This window comes from Bos mutus, chromosome X (assembly GCF_027580195.1).
Source record: "Bos mutus isolate GX-2022 chromosome X, NWIPB_WYAK_1.1, whole genome shotgun sequence".
Lineage (NCBI taxonomy): Eukaryota > Metazoa > Chordata > Mammalia > Artiodactyla > Bovidae > Bos > Bos mutus.
In genome coordinates, this window is record NC_091646.1 from 6,626,187 (window position 1) to 6,641,142 (window position 14,956).

A 14,956-nucleotide genomic window follows, 5' to 3' on the forward strand; every position below is an offset into this window, starting at 1 on the left:
CTGTTAGCGGCTCAGTCGTGTCTGATTCTTTGTGATCCCATGGACAGAGGAGCCTGGCGGGCTACAGTCAGATGTTCTTAATACAAAACATTAAAATATTTTACATATCCACTTTAACTATTTATAGCACCAGATGTTTAAAAGTGGAGGGAAGAGTGAAAGTGTTAGTTGCTCAGTCGTGTCCCACTCCTTGTGATCCCATGGACTGTAGCCAGCCAGGCTCCTCTGTCCCTGGGATTCTCCAGGCAAGAATACTGGAGTGGGTTGCCATGCCCTCCTCCAGGGGATCTTCCTGATCCAGGGACCAAACCTGGGTCTCCTGCATTGCAGGCAGATTCTTTACCGTCTGAGCCACCAGGGAAGCCCCTGGGTGATCAGGAAAGGGCTCATTAAGAAGGTGACATTTGAATAAATGCCTGTAGGAGGTGAGGGGCTGAGTATATGGGTGTATGGGGGGAAGAAGGGGAAAATCTTCCCAGCAGGGTGAACAGCAAGGGCAAATACCCTGCAGCAGGAGCAAACCTGACGTGTTCAAGTAAGGCAGCCACTGTGAGTGGGGTGAGCAAGCAGAGTTGGGAGAGGAGATCGACAAAGTGGCCAGGGCCACTTTGCATAGGGCTTTGAAGGCCTTTGTAAAGACTGAGTAAAAGGTGGAACCATTGGAGAGCTTCGAGGAAATGAGTGACATAATCAGCCTTACATGTTTAAAGAGTTGCTCTGTACAGAAAACAGACTGTGTGGTGGAAGCAAAGGAATGTAGTGGAGGGAGGACGATACTTCAATAATCCAGGCAATATGGTGACTTAGACCAGGGAGTGAGGGCAGTAAGTGGTAATAATCGAAATATATTTTGACAGTAGAGCTATCAGGATAGATAAATGGGATGTGGGGTGTGGGAGAAAAAAAGGGTCAGAAATAACTCCAAAGTGTTTGACCACAGCAAGTAGGTGTTGAACTTTCCATTTACCAGGATGGGGAAGACCAGGCAAGGAGTACATGATAGAGGGTGGGAGTTCAGGATCGGCTACAATCTGTTTAGACATCCAAGGGAATATAGCAAGTTGGCAAGTGGATATACGAGTCTGGAATTGGGGGGAGAGGCTGGAGATTTGAAATTTGGAGATCCAAATTTGGTATCCACTAGTGTTTAGATTGTATTTAAAGTCACGATATCTTCATGGCAAAGTGAGTGTAGTCAAGGAAGGAAAGAGATCTGATGACGGAACCTGGAGCCCACCAATGTTTAAAGTTGAGTATATGAAGAGGAACCAGTAAAACAGAGACTGAGAAAGTCTACTGAAGTAGGAAGAAGACCAGGAGAGTGGGATGTCCTGGAAGCAAAGTCAAACAAGTGACTCAAGGAAGGAGAAGTGATCAGCTGTACCAAATACTCCTAATAAGTCAAGTAAGATAAGTGCTGAGAGTTGACCACTCCACCCAGCACTGTGAAGATCATTGTTTACCTTGACAAGAGCAGGTGCTGTGGGCAGGTGGGGGATGAAAGCTTTAGCAGAGCAGGTTTAAGAGGGAATGGACACACGTGTCTTCATAGCAGTGTTATTCAGAATAGTCAAGAAGTGTAAAGTACCATGTCCATCAAGTCACGAATAGCCAAACAAACTGTGGTACATTCATACCATGGGGTATCATTAATCCATGAAAAGCAATGAAGTTTTGGTACATGCTACAATGTAGATGAACCCCAAAGACATCATGCTAACTGAAAGAAGCCAGATACAAAAGGACAAATATCGTATAATTCTGTTTATATGAGATGTCCACAAAAGGCAAAGTCATACAAAGTAGGTGAGTGGTTGCCAAGAACTAGGGAGAGGAGTGAATGGGGGAGTGACTGCTCTTGAGTACGGGGTTTATTTTGAGGGTGATGGAAATGTTCTAGAAATGGTGTGGATGGTTGCACACATTGTCAACGTATTGAAAGCCACTGAATTGCATACTGAGTACTTTTAAAAGTATTCATTTATTTTTGGCTGTGCCAGGTCTTCTTTGCTGTGTGGGGGCTTTTCTCTAGTTGCAGCGAGTGGAGGATACTCTGCAGTTGCGGTGCACAGGCTTCTCCTTGTGGTGGCTTCTCTGGTTGCAGAGCATGAACTCTAGACTCTTAGGCTCAGTAGCTGCAGCTCCCAGGCTCTAGAGCACAGGCATACTGTCCTGGTTGCTCTGTGGCGTGTGGGATCTTCCCGGACCAGGGATTGCACCCATGTCTCCTGCAGCGGCAGGTGGATTCTTTACCACTAAGCCACCAGGGAAGCCGTACTGTGTACTTTTAAATGATGACTTTTATAATATGTTGATTATATTTCAATAATAATAGTAATTAGAGCAACTGGGAGGAGAAAGTTTGGAGACCATGAGTAAAGAACCCTTCTGAGAACATTGCTGTAATGAGGAGCAAAGAAGTTGGAGCAGAGGGGGATGGAGTAAAGAGAAGGAGAGAAAAATCAGTTTATTTGTATACTGATGAAAATGATCCAATGCAGAGGGGGAAATTGATGATGTGGGATAGGAAGACAGTGTTGTAGTCGGCTAGTCTGTGGGTCCATGGTGGCATGGTGATGCAGGAAAACAGGATGCTTAACAGTGAGTGGAGCTCAGCCCTCTCACCAGGACTCGGCAGGCAGTCAGTAAAAAGGTAATCTAATGTCACTGTTGTCGGGTGAGCTTGAGGCATTAAGAGATGAGAAACATCGGCATTTATGTGGGGTTTTCATGGGATTTTTATGGCCTCAAAGAGACATTAGAGGTCATTTGACAAATAAGGAAATGGAAGCCCAGAGTAGAGGAATAACTTGGCCATTCCCTTTGCTAGTTGGCCAGGTCTAGAGTCAGTCTTTGAGCTTCTAGCCCAGTGCTCTTTCCACCACCATGCCACTGCCTTCCAGAAAAACAAAGAGGACTTGGAATAACAAGAGTGACCATTGGAAGTCTGGGGAGCTAGAAGATTGTGCTGCAGGAGCTGGACAAGAGGAATAGGAGAGCTCCAGGAAAGAGAAAGGGAGGCTGAATATCCATTTCTTCCTTCTCCCACCTTCTAAATTCCAGCCAGCACTATGCCAAAACCCTCTTGACCAGGTAACATCTGTGGAAGGTTCCTCTTCATCCTGAATCAGTGTATTCTGTCCCCAACGGAACACTGCTCCCATCCCTTCTTGCCTGCACATATCAGAATGAGCAATTTTCCAGCCTTCAAATGGAACTCATTCTTCCCACAGTCTACCCTGTACAAGCCCCGACTTTTTTCACTTGTATCCTCCAACACTTTAGCCAGTCATGAGCACTGACTTGAGTTTTTCCTTGTCTTTCTGAAGCTGGGGGACACAGAATCAGACCTACTCTTCTGGTCAGGGTTAGAGCCATGCTGGGGTTGGGAGAAAGTGGTGTGGGGAACGATGCTCTGAGATGAAAGACAGGCTGCCTTCTGTGGCCCAAAGGGGACAAATCCTTTGCCAAGGTGAACATCAAATTTCTTTTCTGAGATGACAAACAGAAAAAGAGAAACAGAAGCAAAAGTTGGCAGGATGAACGACTGCCACAGAGAAGTAGCGAAGCCAGTCAACCATTCAACTTTCGATGATCTGCAGTGACGCTGAGGAAGAATGACATGGGATTTGAAAATGCATCTTGTGCCGTGGTAGTGGGTGGGCTTGTCCTGTGTAGTGTGATGTTGTTTAAATAGTTCCTTGCTTTTCCTAATTCCATTTGACTTGGACCAGGATCAAAAGTTGCACACCCCACGTATTAGTACTTGATGCTCCACCGCCCCTAAGTGTCCTGAGTGTCAGGGGAAAGCTGACCACAGAGAAATAGCTAACAGGGAAGTGATTGTCAAGGCAGGAATAGGAACGAGGCAGGGCTCATGGTCCCAGGGGCTCGTGGACTCCTGATTGCGATGACCCTGCCCCAGCGGAGGTCTAAGGGAGGGACCCAGCATCTCCACAGTAGGGCAGCCTCCTCATTTCGCAAGGCTTTTCCTGGCAAAGGCTTCTGCTACACTCATCTGCAGAGGTCCCAGACTGAGGCCAAAGTGTCAGTTTTGTCAGTGCTGCCAGTGCAGACTGAGCTGACAGCTCCTTGGGCCCTTGACCTTTGTGGGAGCCCTCTGCTCGAAGGGGACTCTGCATTTCCATGATCTCTTGATCCTTGGTTTTCTGTATTCTCTCCATCTCAGGTCTTGATTAGCACATTCCCCACCCCCACCCGCCAAACCCGCCATTCGCTGACAACTTGGAAATGCCCTAATGACGGCTCTAGGTGCTTTCTAGGCTGCTTTACAAATGCTCAGTCTTATGGAAATGGCTAAGGGAAGGCTTTTCCTCCTACCTGATAAGATTCAGGGAACGGGGGCAAGGGGAGGAGGGGAACAAGGTAAACCCGCGGGGTCTGTGGGTAAAATATTTGCCTAAGGAGAGGATGTGATTCCCATGGTTATGAAAGTGAATAGTCAGTCCGAGCACATCAAAAAAGAAAGAATGTAGCATCGCCAACAGTTCCTTGAGGACTTCACAGACAGACTGGATACTTTCACTCAGTCCCCTCCCCTTGGGCTTTATGCCCTTGAGAAGTCTCAGGAATGGGCAGCAAGAGCTGTGGAGGGTCATGCTGGGGAGAAAGAACTAGCAAAGGGACAGGGGCTGAAGCGAAGGAAGAGAGGTTGCAGAACAAAGTTTCCGAGCCTTGCTGGGAGGATGAGTTGCACCACACAGGACGTCTCTCTAAACTGAGCCTCCACATCCCCCGGGATGGCTGTCTGTCCTCTCACCACGCTCACTCTCGTCTCCACCCCGTCCTTCCCATCTGCACAGGCAGATCCTGCTTCCCACATTCAACAAGTGTAAGCAGTGAGAGTTTGCTCTGGGCCACACGCTGACAATACAGAGGTGAACGAGGCACTGTGCCCTCTCTCTAAAGATGCAAGAGTTTACCACCTAGGAGAACTATCACCATGCGTTTCATAAAGGCAAGGGGCCACAATCTTCTCTTACACAAACTGGGGCAGTAAGCCTCCCAACAGTTTTCCCTGCTCCATAGCTTCCATTCCAAGATTCACTGCCACCACAGCACCTAAGGAGTCATACTGCTCTCACCCTGAGAGCTTCCTATGCCTCTCCATTGCCCATCGACTGCGTGCTTTCCTCCAGAGCCTGGCACCCCAGTATCCCCATGCTCTGTTTCCAGCAAGCCTCTCCAGCCTCATCTCCCATGCCTCTCCGAGAGGACCCTTGCGCTCCCGCATCCGGCTTCCCTCAATGGTCTTCCCAAACACCAGAGTGCCCGCCTTCACAATGCCTTCCTCCCCTCCTCCGTCTCTACCTATCAAGGGATTGATCTCCCACTACCTTCCAGGATTCGAATACCAACCACCTCATTCTCCTCCTTTCCTTGTGCTCAGCCTGGAGGGAAATCTGGCAGCTCCTTGTTTACAGAAGTATATGGCAGTATTCTGGCATCAGAGCGATTCGTGTGCCTATCATATCTACCCTACTAGACTTCGAATTTCATTCAGCACAGTATCCCCAGGACCCAGCCCAAGACTGATGATATTTACTGAATGAAGGACAAGTGAAAATAGAAGGGCATGATGGACCTGGGCTGAGTCATAGGAAGCCAAATGAAGTTGTTGGCAAGGAAAGGGGAATCTAGTATTTCCTAAAGAATGCTTATTCGGTTGTTCAGGTTTCTGAGAGGGTAAAGAGGGTCTATTTCCTTTTATAAAATAATTAATGAATTTTTCTTCTATAATCTTCAATGTTTTCTTAAAGGCAAAGATGTAAGAGCTTCTGGTTTTTACTCGGCATGGTTTAACTGTGACCATGACTGTCCTCAAGGGAAAGGGCAGGCTAGCCCTTATGACAAAACATCAGACCAAATATATTTTAATAATGTGCAAATATCATCTGCCCTACTGTAAACCATATGGTCCTCAAGGACAAGAATGAATCCTGAATTTCTTTCCGCATGTTTCCTTTGCTCCGCAGGAACACGTGTGTGTGTGCACGCACGCAGTGGAACTCTGTAAAATCAAGACAGAAAGGAATAGGGTGATGGCAAACTCACTCCTGATAACCATGAAGGCAACAGTCAATGCCCGATCACACAGTTCACCAAACCAGAATTTATGGGCCTGGTTAAGTGCATGCTACTTACAGCCCAGGGTGCAGAGGACAAGTAGGGGTGCAAAGAAGGAAGTTAGTACCCTGTTATGGCCTGAGGGGATCAGTTGCAGCATATTGGGCTTGTGCTCTCTGCACCAAAGGGAAACCCACAGCATAAGAGATTTTGATTAAACTTGTTTCTTTGACATTCAGTTGGGGAAAATGCAGTCCCCTATGATGGAGGGGGGAAAAAAAAAACTCAAGCAAGCCATAGGAAATCAAAGACTTCCTTTATTTCTTATCCACTTCAGAGCAATCTTTCCAAAGTTGTGGGATCTGCCTGTTGCTCTTCCTTTGGAAATGACCCCACAGAAGAGACATAGGCCTGTTGTTTTTGACGGAGGGCCGTGTGCATGGCTGAGCCCAGGAAAGGTGCCACTCTGCAGATACCACCAATGCCATTGCCTTGACTGTGACTAGCAGAATAGGGGTGGGTGAGTGTGTTGAGGGTAGAGTGCTTTGGGTTTTTTTGGTTTTTTCCCCTTCAGTTTTATTGAGATATAATGGACATACAGCGCTGTATAAGTTTAAGGCATACAGCCTAGTGACTTGACTTCTATATATCACAAAGTGATGACAACAGTAAGTTTAGTGAACATCCATCATCCCACATAGACACCAAAAAAAGAAAAATATTGTTTTCTTTATGATGAGAACTTTTAGGATTTAGTTTCTTAGGAAGCTTCATACATACCACACAGCAATGTTCATTATCACCTTGTTGTACATGGCATCTCCAGTACTTTTAACAAATATATTGATTTATTTAATTAATTGGGCTGTGTTAGGTCTTAGCTGCAGTGTTTTTGCTCCTGTCTAGTTGCAGCTCAGTAGTTGTCATGCACAGGCTTAGCTGCCCTGTGGCACGTGGGATCTTAGTTCCCTAACCTGGGATCGAACCCACATCCCCTGCACGGCAAGGTGGATTTTTAACCATCGGACCACCAGGAAAGTCCCCCCAGTACTTATTTATCTTATAACTGGAAGTTTCTACCTTTTGACCACTTCTACGCTATTCCTTCACCCACCCCCAACTCTGAAAACCACAAATCTGATCTTTTCCTACGAGCTTGGTGTGTTCAGGTTTTTTGAGTTTGAATTTTTTTTAGAGTCCACGTATAACTGAGATCATACAGTATTTACTGTCTGACTTATTTCACTTAGCAAAACACCCTCAAGGTACTTTGTTTATGATAAAGTCAAAGGTACATTTTCAAATAAAGAGGCTTATCCAGCCACAGAAAGGAAATCAGATAATATAACTTTTTAGCTGTCTAGCGCTTGGGCAGGACTATGAGAAAGCCTACCTTATCCCTACCCCATTACCTCCCTCACCAGAAAAGGAGCAGGTGGCAGCCTCCCAGCTACGTCTATCCAGGGAATTACACCACAGGCCAGTGCTAACATTCGTTCAGATTTTTGGCCCTTGTACCTCTGCTCGTGGATGGCTCAGTTGGCATCTGATCTTGTCATCTAGCCCTGAGAAGTGGGCACCACCACTGCTGTCACCTTTAGAGGAAATTTTGCTTTAAAACAAGGGGCTGTGTAACTGAGAGAGGTCAGATCTCCTGGGGGAATAATGAGGAGTGACCTTGCCAAGTGCTGAGGAAACCCTTTAGAAATCAGGAAAGGGAAACTGATGCGGCCGGGTGACTGGTGAAGGATGTGAAACAGAGAGCAACTGCCTGCGTAATCCAGGCTGTGGGGCCACAGTCTCCCTCGGGAGGGGGCCTGCAGTAGCTTCCTTCTGTCTGCTGCCTGGAGACTCCTCCCTACAGGCCAAAGCAGATTGGTACCTTGTGAGAATCAAAGCTCGGTACTGTTTTCCTCCCCTGAAAGAAAGACCAGGCAGACAAAGTCAGGCTGTGTTAGGCACTCAGGCCCTTCCATGCCCTGTTCTCATCAAGGGTCTTCTCACAGCCCCAGAGCAGGCCATGGGCAAACAGGCTGAGCAGCAGGGAAGATCTTGCCATTAACCCCAGGCGCAAACAGCACCCTTCAGCCTTTCTTTGATAATAAGGCCTTAGCATCATAGTAGCAACATGCCAATAACCATTTTGACTGAAATCCATTTAAACAAAGGGTGCATCCAATTAAATACCTGGGGCTTGCCATATCCGTGATGCCAAATGACCTATTTGATTATTTTTATTTGCACGCCTGATTGTTTTTAACTGATCGAGTGTGCCTGTGAGCATGCTCATGTACACACAGAACTGAACTTGACATGCCATTGTGTATAGCCTCAAGTCCAGTTTCGTCCTGTAAAATAATGTCTAGCCCCTTTTCCCAAGTCTACCAAAGACTGGTCTATGTTTTAAAATTTTAGCAACTCTCCAGACTGAATTCTTTAAAACATAGTGGATTCACACTGAGTCACTAGGCCATTTTGCATCATTCCAGGGGTCAGGGGGCTTCCCTGATGGCTCAGTGGTAAAGAATCCACCTGCAGTGCAGGAGACATGTGTTCAATCCCTGGGTTGGGAAGATCCTCTGGAGAAGGAAATAGCAACCCACTCCAGTATTCCTGCCTGGACAATCCCCATGGACAGAGGGAGCCTGGTGGGCTACTGTCCATGGGGTCACAAAGAATCGGACAGGACTGAAGTGACTGAACAACAGGCAGTAGGGCCAGGCTCCACCACTGTGTCCAGGCTCTATCCTGCTCACTTTAGGTTAAAAGAATATAATTGTTTAACATTTTAAAAGCAAATAAAAGTACTTAAATATTTTTAAATTTGCAACTTGAAAAGAAAACAGTAATGGGTTTCTAAGTGCATGTCTTTACTTTTAATGAAGAGTTTATTTTTCTTGGTTCTATTGGCAATAAAAGAACAGTTCCACATCAAAAGCCTTCAGGGAAGTTCTCTCCATTCGGAAGCCAGTCAGATTGCCAATAGTTCTGATTTAAAAAAAAAAAATTCAACTCACCAGAGTCTATTTCTAGATATAGGTTATTGCCTATTATCCCAGGTAATTATTTGGCGGGGGTGGGGGGGAGCTCTTACTCATACAGGCAAATTACAACACATTATGTACTATACTATAAAAAGAGAAAAAAATTAAGTGACACTGAGATCAGGGGGTTCCAGAATGTTTTAATGAGTATGTTTCCATTATCTTCTGTGCTTGTTCATTTTGTTGGAAGAATGATTCATTCATTTCAAATTTGGCAACTTAAACAGCAGCAAATATAATTTTCCTATCACAATGCAAAATCAGTTTATTGGCCTTCTCTGCCTGTTTGGGGGGGTTGGGGGGAGGCGAACATTTGTGCGTCCTTTTTCTTTGCCAACAGCACCCTCTGCTGGTTTTTGTGATCCATCACATCTGATGGGATCGACCCAAATTGCAAATGGAAGGCTCCCTGCAACATTGCACACAGCGGGACATGATTCATAAATCAGTTTTCCACCCTGGTGATTCATTATCAGATATATTTTTTTCTGTAAAACAGCACAGCTCAAGGAAGTCATCAAGAATTCAGAAGCTGCAAAAAATACCTTCGTTTGATTAATCATCTCTCTGACCTTTTTCTTCTTATTGAACAAGGTTAATAATACTTGTTATCACTCAAAGTTTAACTGTATTAGCTGCCAAGTGAGTTTTATTTTGCAAAGGCCCGTTATCACTGCCAAGAGACTTCAAAGTTGGGTTGGTTACATTCCACAGGTATGACCCCGAGGGGCATCTGACCAATGCAACGTTTCCCACTGGAGATGTCAGCAGCTTCCACAGTGACCTGGAGAAGCTGACGAAAGTGGAGCTAGATACTTCCAACCGCGAAAACGTCCTCATGTCAACTAATCTGACAGCCACAAGTACCATATATATTTTGAAACAAGGTAAGAATATTTCCAACTTTGCCGCCTCTAATGGCATCTCTCTCACTTCTACCATCAAACCTCCACACACTGTTAATTAATAGAAGACTTCTTGTCCCCATATTCCAGCTGTGGAGGCTGAATCCCAAGTCACACCTTTCATAAAGTTCCTACAGCAACATTGGGCCACATCCCTGTGGGAGTTAGGAGGTTTAATTCCTGCCAAATATACTCTTCCATCAAGCCATTTCCCAACACCCAGTTGTTTGTAAAGCTCTTTAAGCTCTGATTGGGGGTATACTAAAGGCACGAAGTCTCTGTCCCATCTGAAATTAGCATTCTAGAGCAGTGATGACGTGGGTGAATAAAAAGGAGGAGTGAGGGTGCATACCAAGCTGGAATATAAGGGAAATGTAAGAGAGAATGGAAGGAAAAAAGAAGGAAAGGAGAGAGAGGGAGAGAGCAAGAGGGAAGTAAACAGGAAGGAAGGAAAAAAGGAAGGTGGATTTGGAAAGAATGTCTTAGAAGCTGAGAGAAATGGACACAGAGAAATCATTTTCTCTCTGCCCAGTCATTAAGGACCCGTTCTATTGTTAGGCTGTGAGGCCAAACACAGAACTGTCCAACATCAGATCCACTCTAAAAGGATCGGCGGCAACCTTTGTCAGCGTATCCTTTCCTGGAGACCAGCCACTGTGCTTGTGTCCCCAGGTTGAGGGTTCTGAATTACACTGCATACTCCGCTCATTCTAGCTCCCAGCATATCAAATGGAGAAGGCCAATCCACCAAGTCAGAGAAGAAGTTTGTGAGGAAATCCTTTAAAAATGAGAACGTTTTGAAAAACAGAAACAGCCTGCAGTATTACACAGGAGTCTTTTGTCCAAGAAACAAGACAGCCCAGCTGTGAAACTAACAAGACCCAAATGGACAGAGGGCTTGTCAGAATGGTTGTCTGTAGCCCTGAGGGCAGTGAGGTCCATGGCGCCACACCTGCTCATCCTTTCCCAAACTTGCCTCCTGAAGCTCAAGTTGTCTCTCCTCTACTTCTGTGCTTCCCTCTTCTTCCCCCGCTTCCTCCTTTGCTCCTCTCTCTGCAGAAAATACCCAGAGCACCTATCGGGTGAGTCCAGATGGCTCCCTGCGTGTCACCTTTGCCAGTGGGATGGAGATCAGCCTCAGTTCAGAGCCCCACATCCTGGCCGGGGCAGTCAACCCCACCCTGGGCAAATGCAACATCTCTCTGCCCGGGGAGCACAACGCCAACCTCATCGAGTGGCGGCAGCGCAAGGAGCAGAACAAAGGCAACATTTCAGCTTTCGAAAGGAGGCTGAGGGTAAGTCTCGACCTGACAGCACCTAGATAACTGGTGTTGTATTTTTGAAAACCACAGCACCTCCCTAATCAGAAGTCCCATTTCCCTAAAGGTTTTCTAGGTGACTAACTTATATAATATAGTAATTCAAGAGAGGGTGCTAATGGCTGATAATGGTTCACTATCCTTAAATGAACATTCTAATAAGAGCTTTCTTTGTCATTAGCCAGCTAAAGTGCTCTGACAGTAGCAATTTCAGGCACCGACAATGTCTGGATCTAGAAATGCGTGTAGTCAGGAGGCCCTCTGGAACCCCTCATATGGCCTGGAGATGCCTCAAACCCCTGCTTCCTGGTAAAAAGTGAAAGTGAAAGTCACTCAGTCATGTCGGACTCTTTACGACCCAGTGGACTACACAGTCCATGGAATTCTCCAGGCCAGAATACTGGAGTGGGTAACCTTTCCCTTCTCCAGGGGATCTTCCCAACCCAGGGATTGAACCCAGGTCTCCTGCATTGCAGGTAGATTCGTTACCAGCTGAGCCACAAGGGAAGCGCCATGTGGTGGTAGATACTTTATTCGAAAAGGCCAGGCAGGTACACACAGAAGGATATGCAACGTCAGGCAACATTTGGACAAAGGCAATTAAAGGAGAAATCAGTGAATGATATCATTGCCTTGAATATACATATTAAGGGCCAGAGAGGTCAAGGACTAGTGCTCCTGTTGGCTTAATGGCACTCAGAGAGAGCATGGATGCGTGCTTCAGTTGTGTCCGACCCTTTGTGACCTCATGGACTGTAGCCCACCAGGCTCCTCTGTCCATGGGATTCTCCAGGCAAGAATACTGGAGTGGGGTGCCATGTCCTCCTCCAGGGGATCTTCCCGACCCAGGATTGAACCCGGGTCTCTTCCATCTCCTGCATTGGCAGGCAGCTTCTTTACCACTAGCATCACCTGGGAAGCCCAGAAGAGAGCTGCCTGGGAGAAATGCAGGATTTGGGAGTTTTCAAGTTTTTACCGAGCACAGTCACCACAGTTAACCTGGGATCTCTCAGTCAGAATTGCCTTTCTGCTGAACACGAAACCCACAAGCACCACCGCACTCTTTCTACCTGTCCCTTCTTGAACATGAAGCAATGTTAGGATGACATGACCAACTTTCCAAATATGGCAACATTCAATATGAGCCCAAGATCAACTGCCAACCTGAGGCAGTTACTCACTATTGAGGCTAGGCCTGCTTTGAGCACCTGTGTCTTGCCTGGGATACCTGGAACACTTGCATTTCTTCGCTCACAGTAAAAATGCAGTAACCTCTAGGCTGTGACAGGGCAACACCAAACAACCACCCAATTCCAGCAACAAGCAGTCAGGCCAGTCCCATGTGCTCACTTCTGAGTCAGTTCTGTTGGTGACTCAGAGATAGACTTTTGTGGTTGTTTTTGTAACAGCCACTAAAGTTGTCTACATGCACAAGTCAGTTTGTATGCTTTGATTCGATTGCCAGAATATTTACCAGAAATGCCACTGAAATGAGAGGTGCTGCTGCTGCTGCTAAGTCGCTTCAGTCGTGTCCGACTCTGTGCAACCACGTAGACAGCAGCCCACCAGGCTCCCCCGTCCCTGGGATTCTCCAGGCAAGAACACTGGAGTGGGTTGCCATTTCCTTCTCCAATGCATGAAAGTAAAAAGTGAAAGTGAAGTTGCTTAGTCGTGTCCGACCCTTAGCGACCCCATGGACTGCAGCCTACCAGGCTCCTCCATCCATGGGATTTTCCAGGCAAGAGTACTGGAGTGGGAGAAATGAGAGGTGAAACTAGCCCAAATAGTCCAAACCTCTCTATGTGTGGGCAGTAAGGGTTTCCTATCAGAGTTCTTCTAGAAATGGGATCTCCTGCTTAGAACCCTAAATGGGGGAGTCTTACAACTGGCTTAAGAAATGCCTTTATTTTTTTCACCTGTGAAATGAAGATGTCATACTAGAGAAAAGTCAGAATTATATACACATGGTATATCAACCTCATGGACTCACCCTAGGAAAATTACATCAAATAAATGGTATTTTGGTGCCTCCCCAGCTTAGAGTCGGAGAAGGCAATGGCACCCCACTCCAGTACTCTTGCCTGGAAAATCCCATGGACGGAGGAGTCTGGTAGGCTGCTGTCTATGGTGTCGCATAGAGTCAGACACGACTGAGCGACTTCACTTTCACTTTTCATGCATTGGAGAAGAAAATGGCAGCCCACTGCAGTGGTCTTGCCTGGAGAATACCAGGGACAGTGGAGCCTGGTGGGCTGCTGTCTATGGGGTCGCACAGAGTTGGACACGACTGAAGCGCCTTAGCAGTAGCAGCAGCAGCTTAGAGTCTGAATAAAGTTTGTGAGTCATATCATACACTATATGACTTTGGGATTTTCCATTTTTTAGAACACATTCTATACCATGTGGCTTTATTATTTTCCGCTTTCTATGATGGCCCATCCTATTTTCTCCCCTCCGTATGTACAGATAATGGAGAGAGAGTATAAAGTGTAATTTTCACATCATATTCCAAATTGTTCTTAATACTGAGGTTAGTGGGCATAAAATATATGGGCACTCTTCCGTGTGAGTAGAGTGAAGTGTTATTTGTTGTTGTTGTTCAGTCACTAAGTCATGTCCATCTCTTTGCCACCCCATGGATTGAAGCATGCCAGGCTTCCCTGTCCTTCACTATCTCCCAGAGCTTGCTCAAACTCATGTCCATTGAGTTGATGCTGCCATCCAACCATCTCATCCTCTATCATCCTCCTTTCCTCCTGCCCTCAATCTTCCCAGCATCAGGGTCTTTTCCAGTGAGTCAGCTCTTCGCATCAAGTAGCCAAAGTATTGGAGCTTCAGTTTCAGCATCAGTCCTTTCAATGAATATTCAGGGTTGATTTCCTTTAGGACTGACTGGTTTGATCTCCTTGCTGTCCAGGGGACTCTCAAGATTCTTCTCCAGCACCACAGTTTAAAAGCATCAATTCTTTTGTGCTCAGCCTTCTTTATGGTCCAACTCAAATCTGTACATGGCTACTAGAAAAACCATAGCTTTGACTATATGGACATTTGTTGGTAAAGTGATGTCTCTGCTTTTTAATATGCTGTCTAGGTTTGTCATACCTTTTCCTCCAAGGAGCAAGCGTCTTTTACTTTCATGGCTGCAATCACCATCCACAGTGATTTTGGAACCCAAGAAAATAAAATCTGCCACTGTTTCCTTTTTTATCCCCATCTATTTGCCATGAAGTGAGGGGACTGGATGCCATGATCTTAGTATTTTTTTTTTCCTTTTTTTTTCAAAGTGTACTTCTTTTTTTTAATAATTGCATTTATTTTTTAGTTTATTTTATTTTATTTTTTAACTTTACAATATTGTATTGGTTTTGCCATAATGAGTTTTAAGCTGGCTTTTTCACTCTCCTCTTTCATCCTCATCAAGAGGCTTTTTAATTCCTCTTTGCTTTCTGCCATTATTGTGGTATCATCTACATATCTGAGCTTGTTGATATTTCTCCTGGAAGTCTTGATTTCAGCTTGTGATTCATCTAACATTTCATATTATGTACTCTACATGTAAGTTAAGTAAACAGGGCGACTATATACAGCCTTTCCCAATTTT

General features: G+C 45.7%; 1 protein-coding gene across 1 annotated transcript in view; it reads left to right on the forward strand.

The window, feature by feature from the left end:
• Positions 1-14,956, forward strand: part of LOC102276527 (teneurin-1) — a 413,260-nt gene that overhangs the window by 375,910 nt on the left and 22,394 nt on the right. The window contains exons 21-22 of the mRNA XM_070365791.1: positions 9,846-10,018; positions 11,096-11,331. Of these exons, the coding sequence (XP_070221892.1) occupies positions 9,846-10,018; positions 11,096-11,331 (409 nt within the window). The remainder of the gene's footprint in view (positions 1-9,845; positions 10,019-11,095; positions 11,332-14,956) is intronic.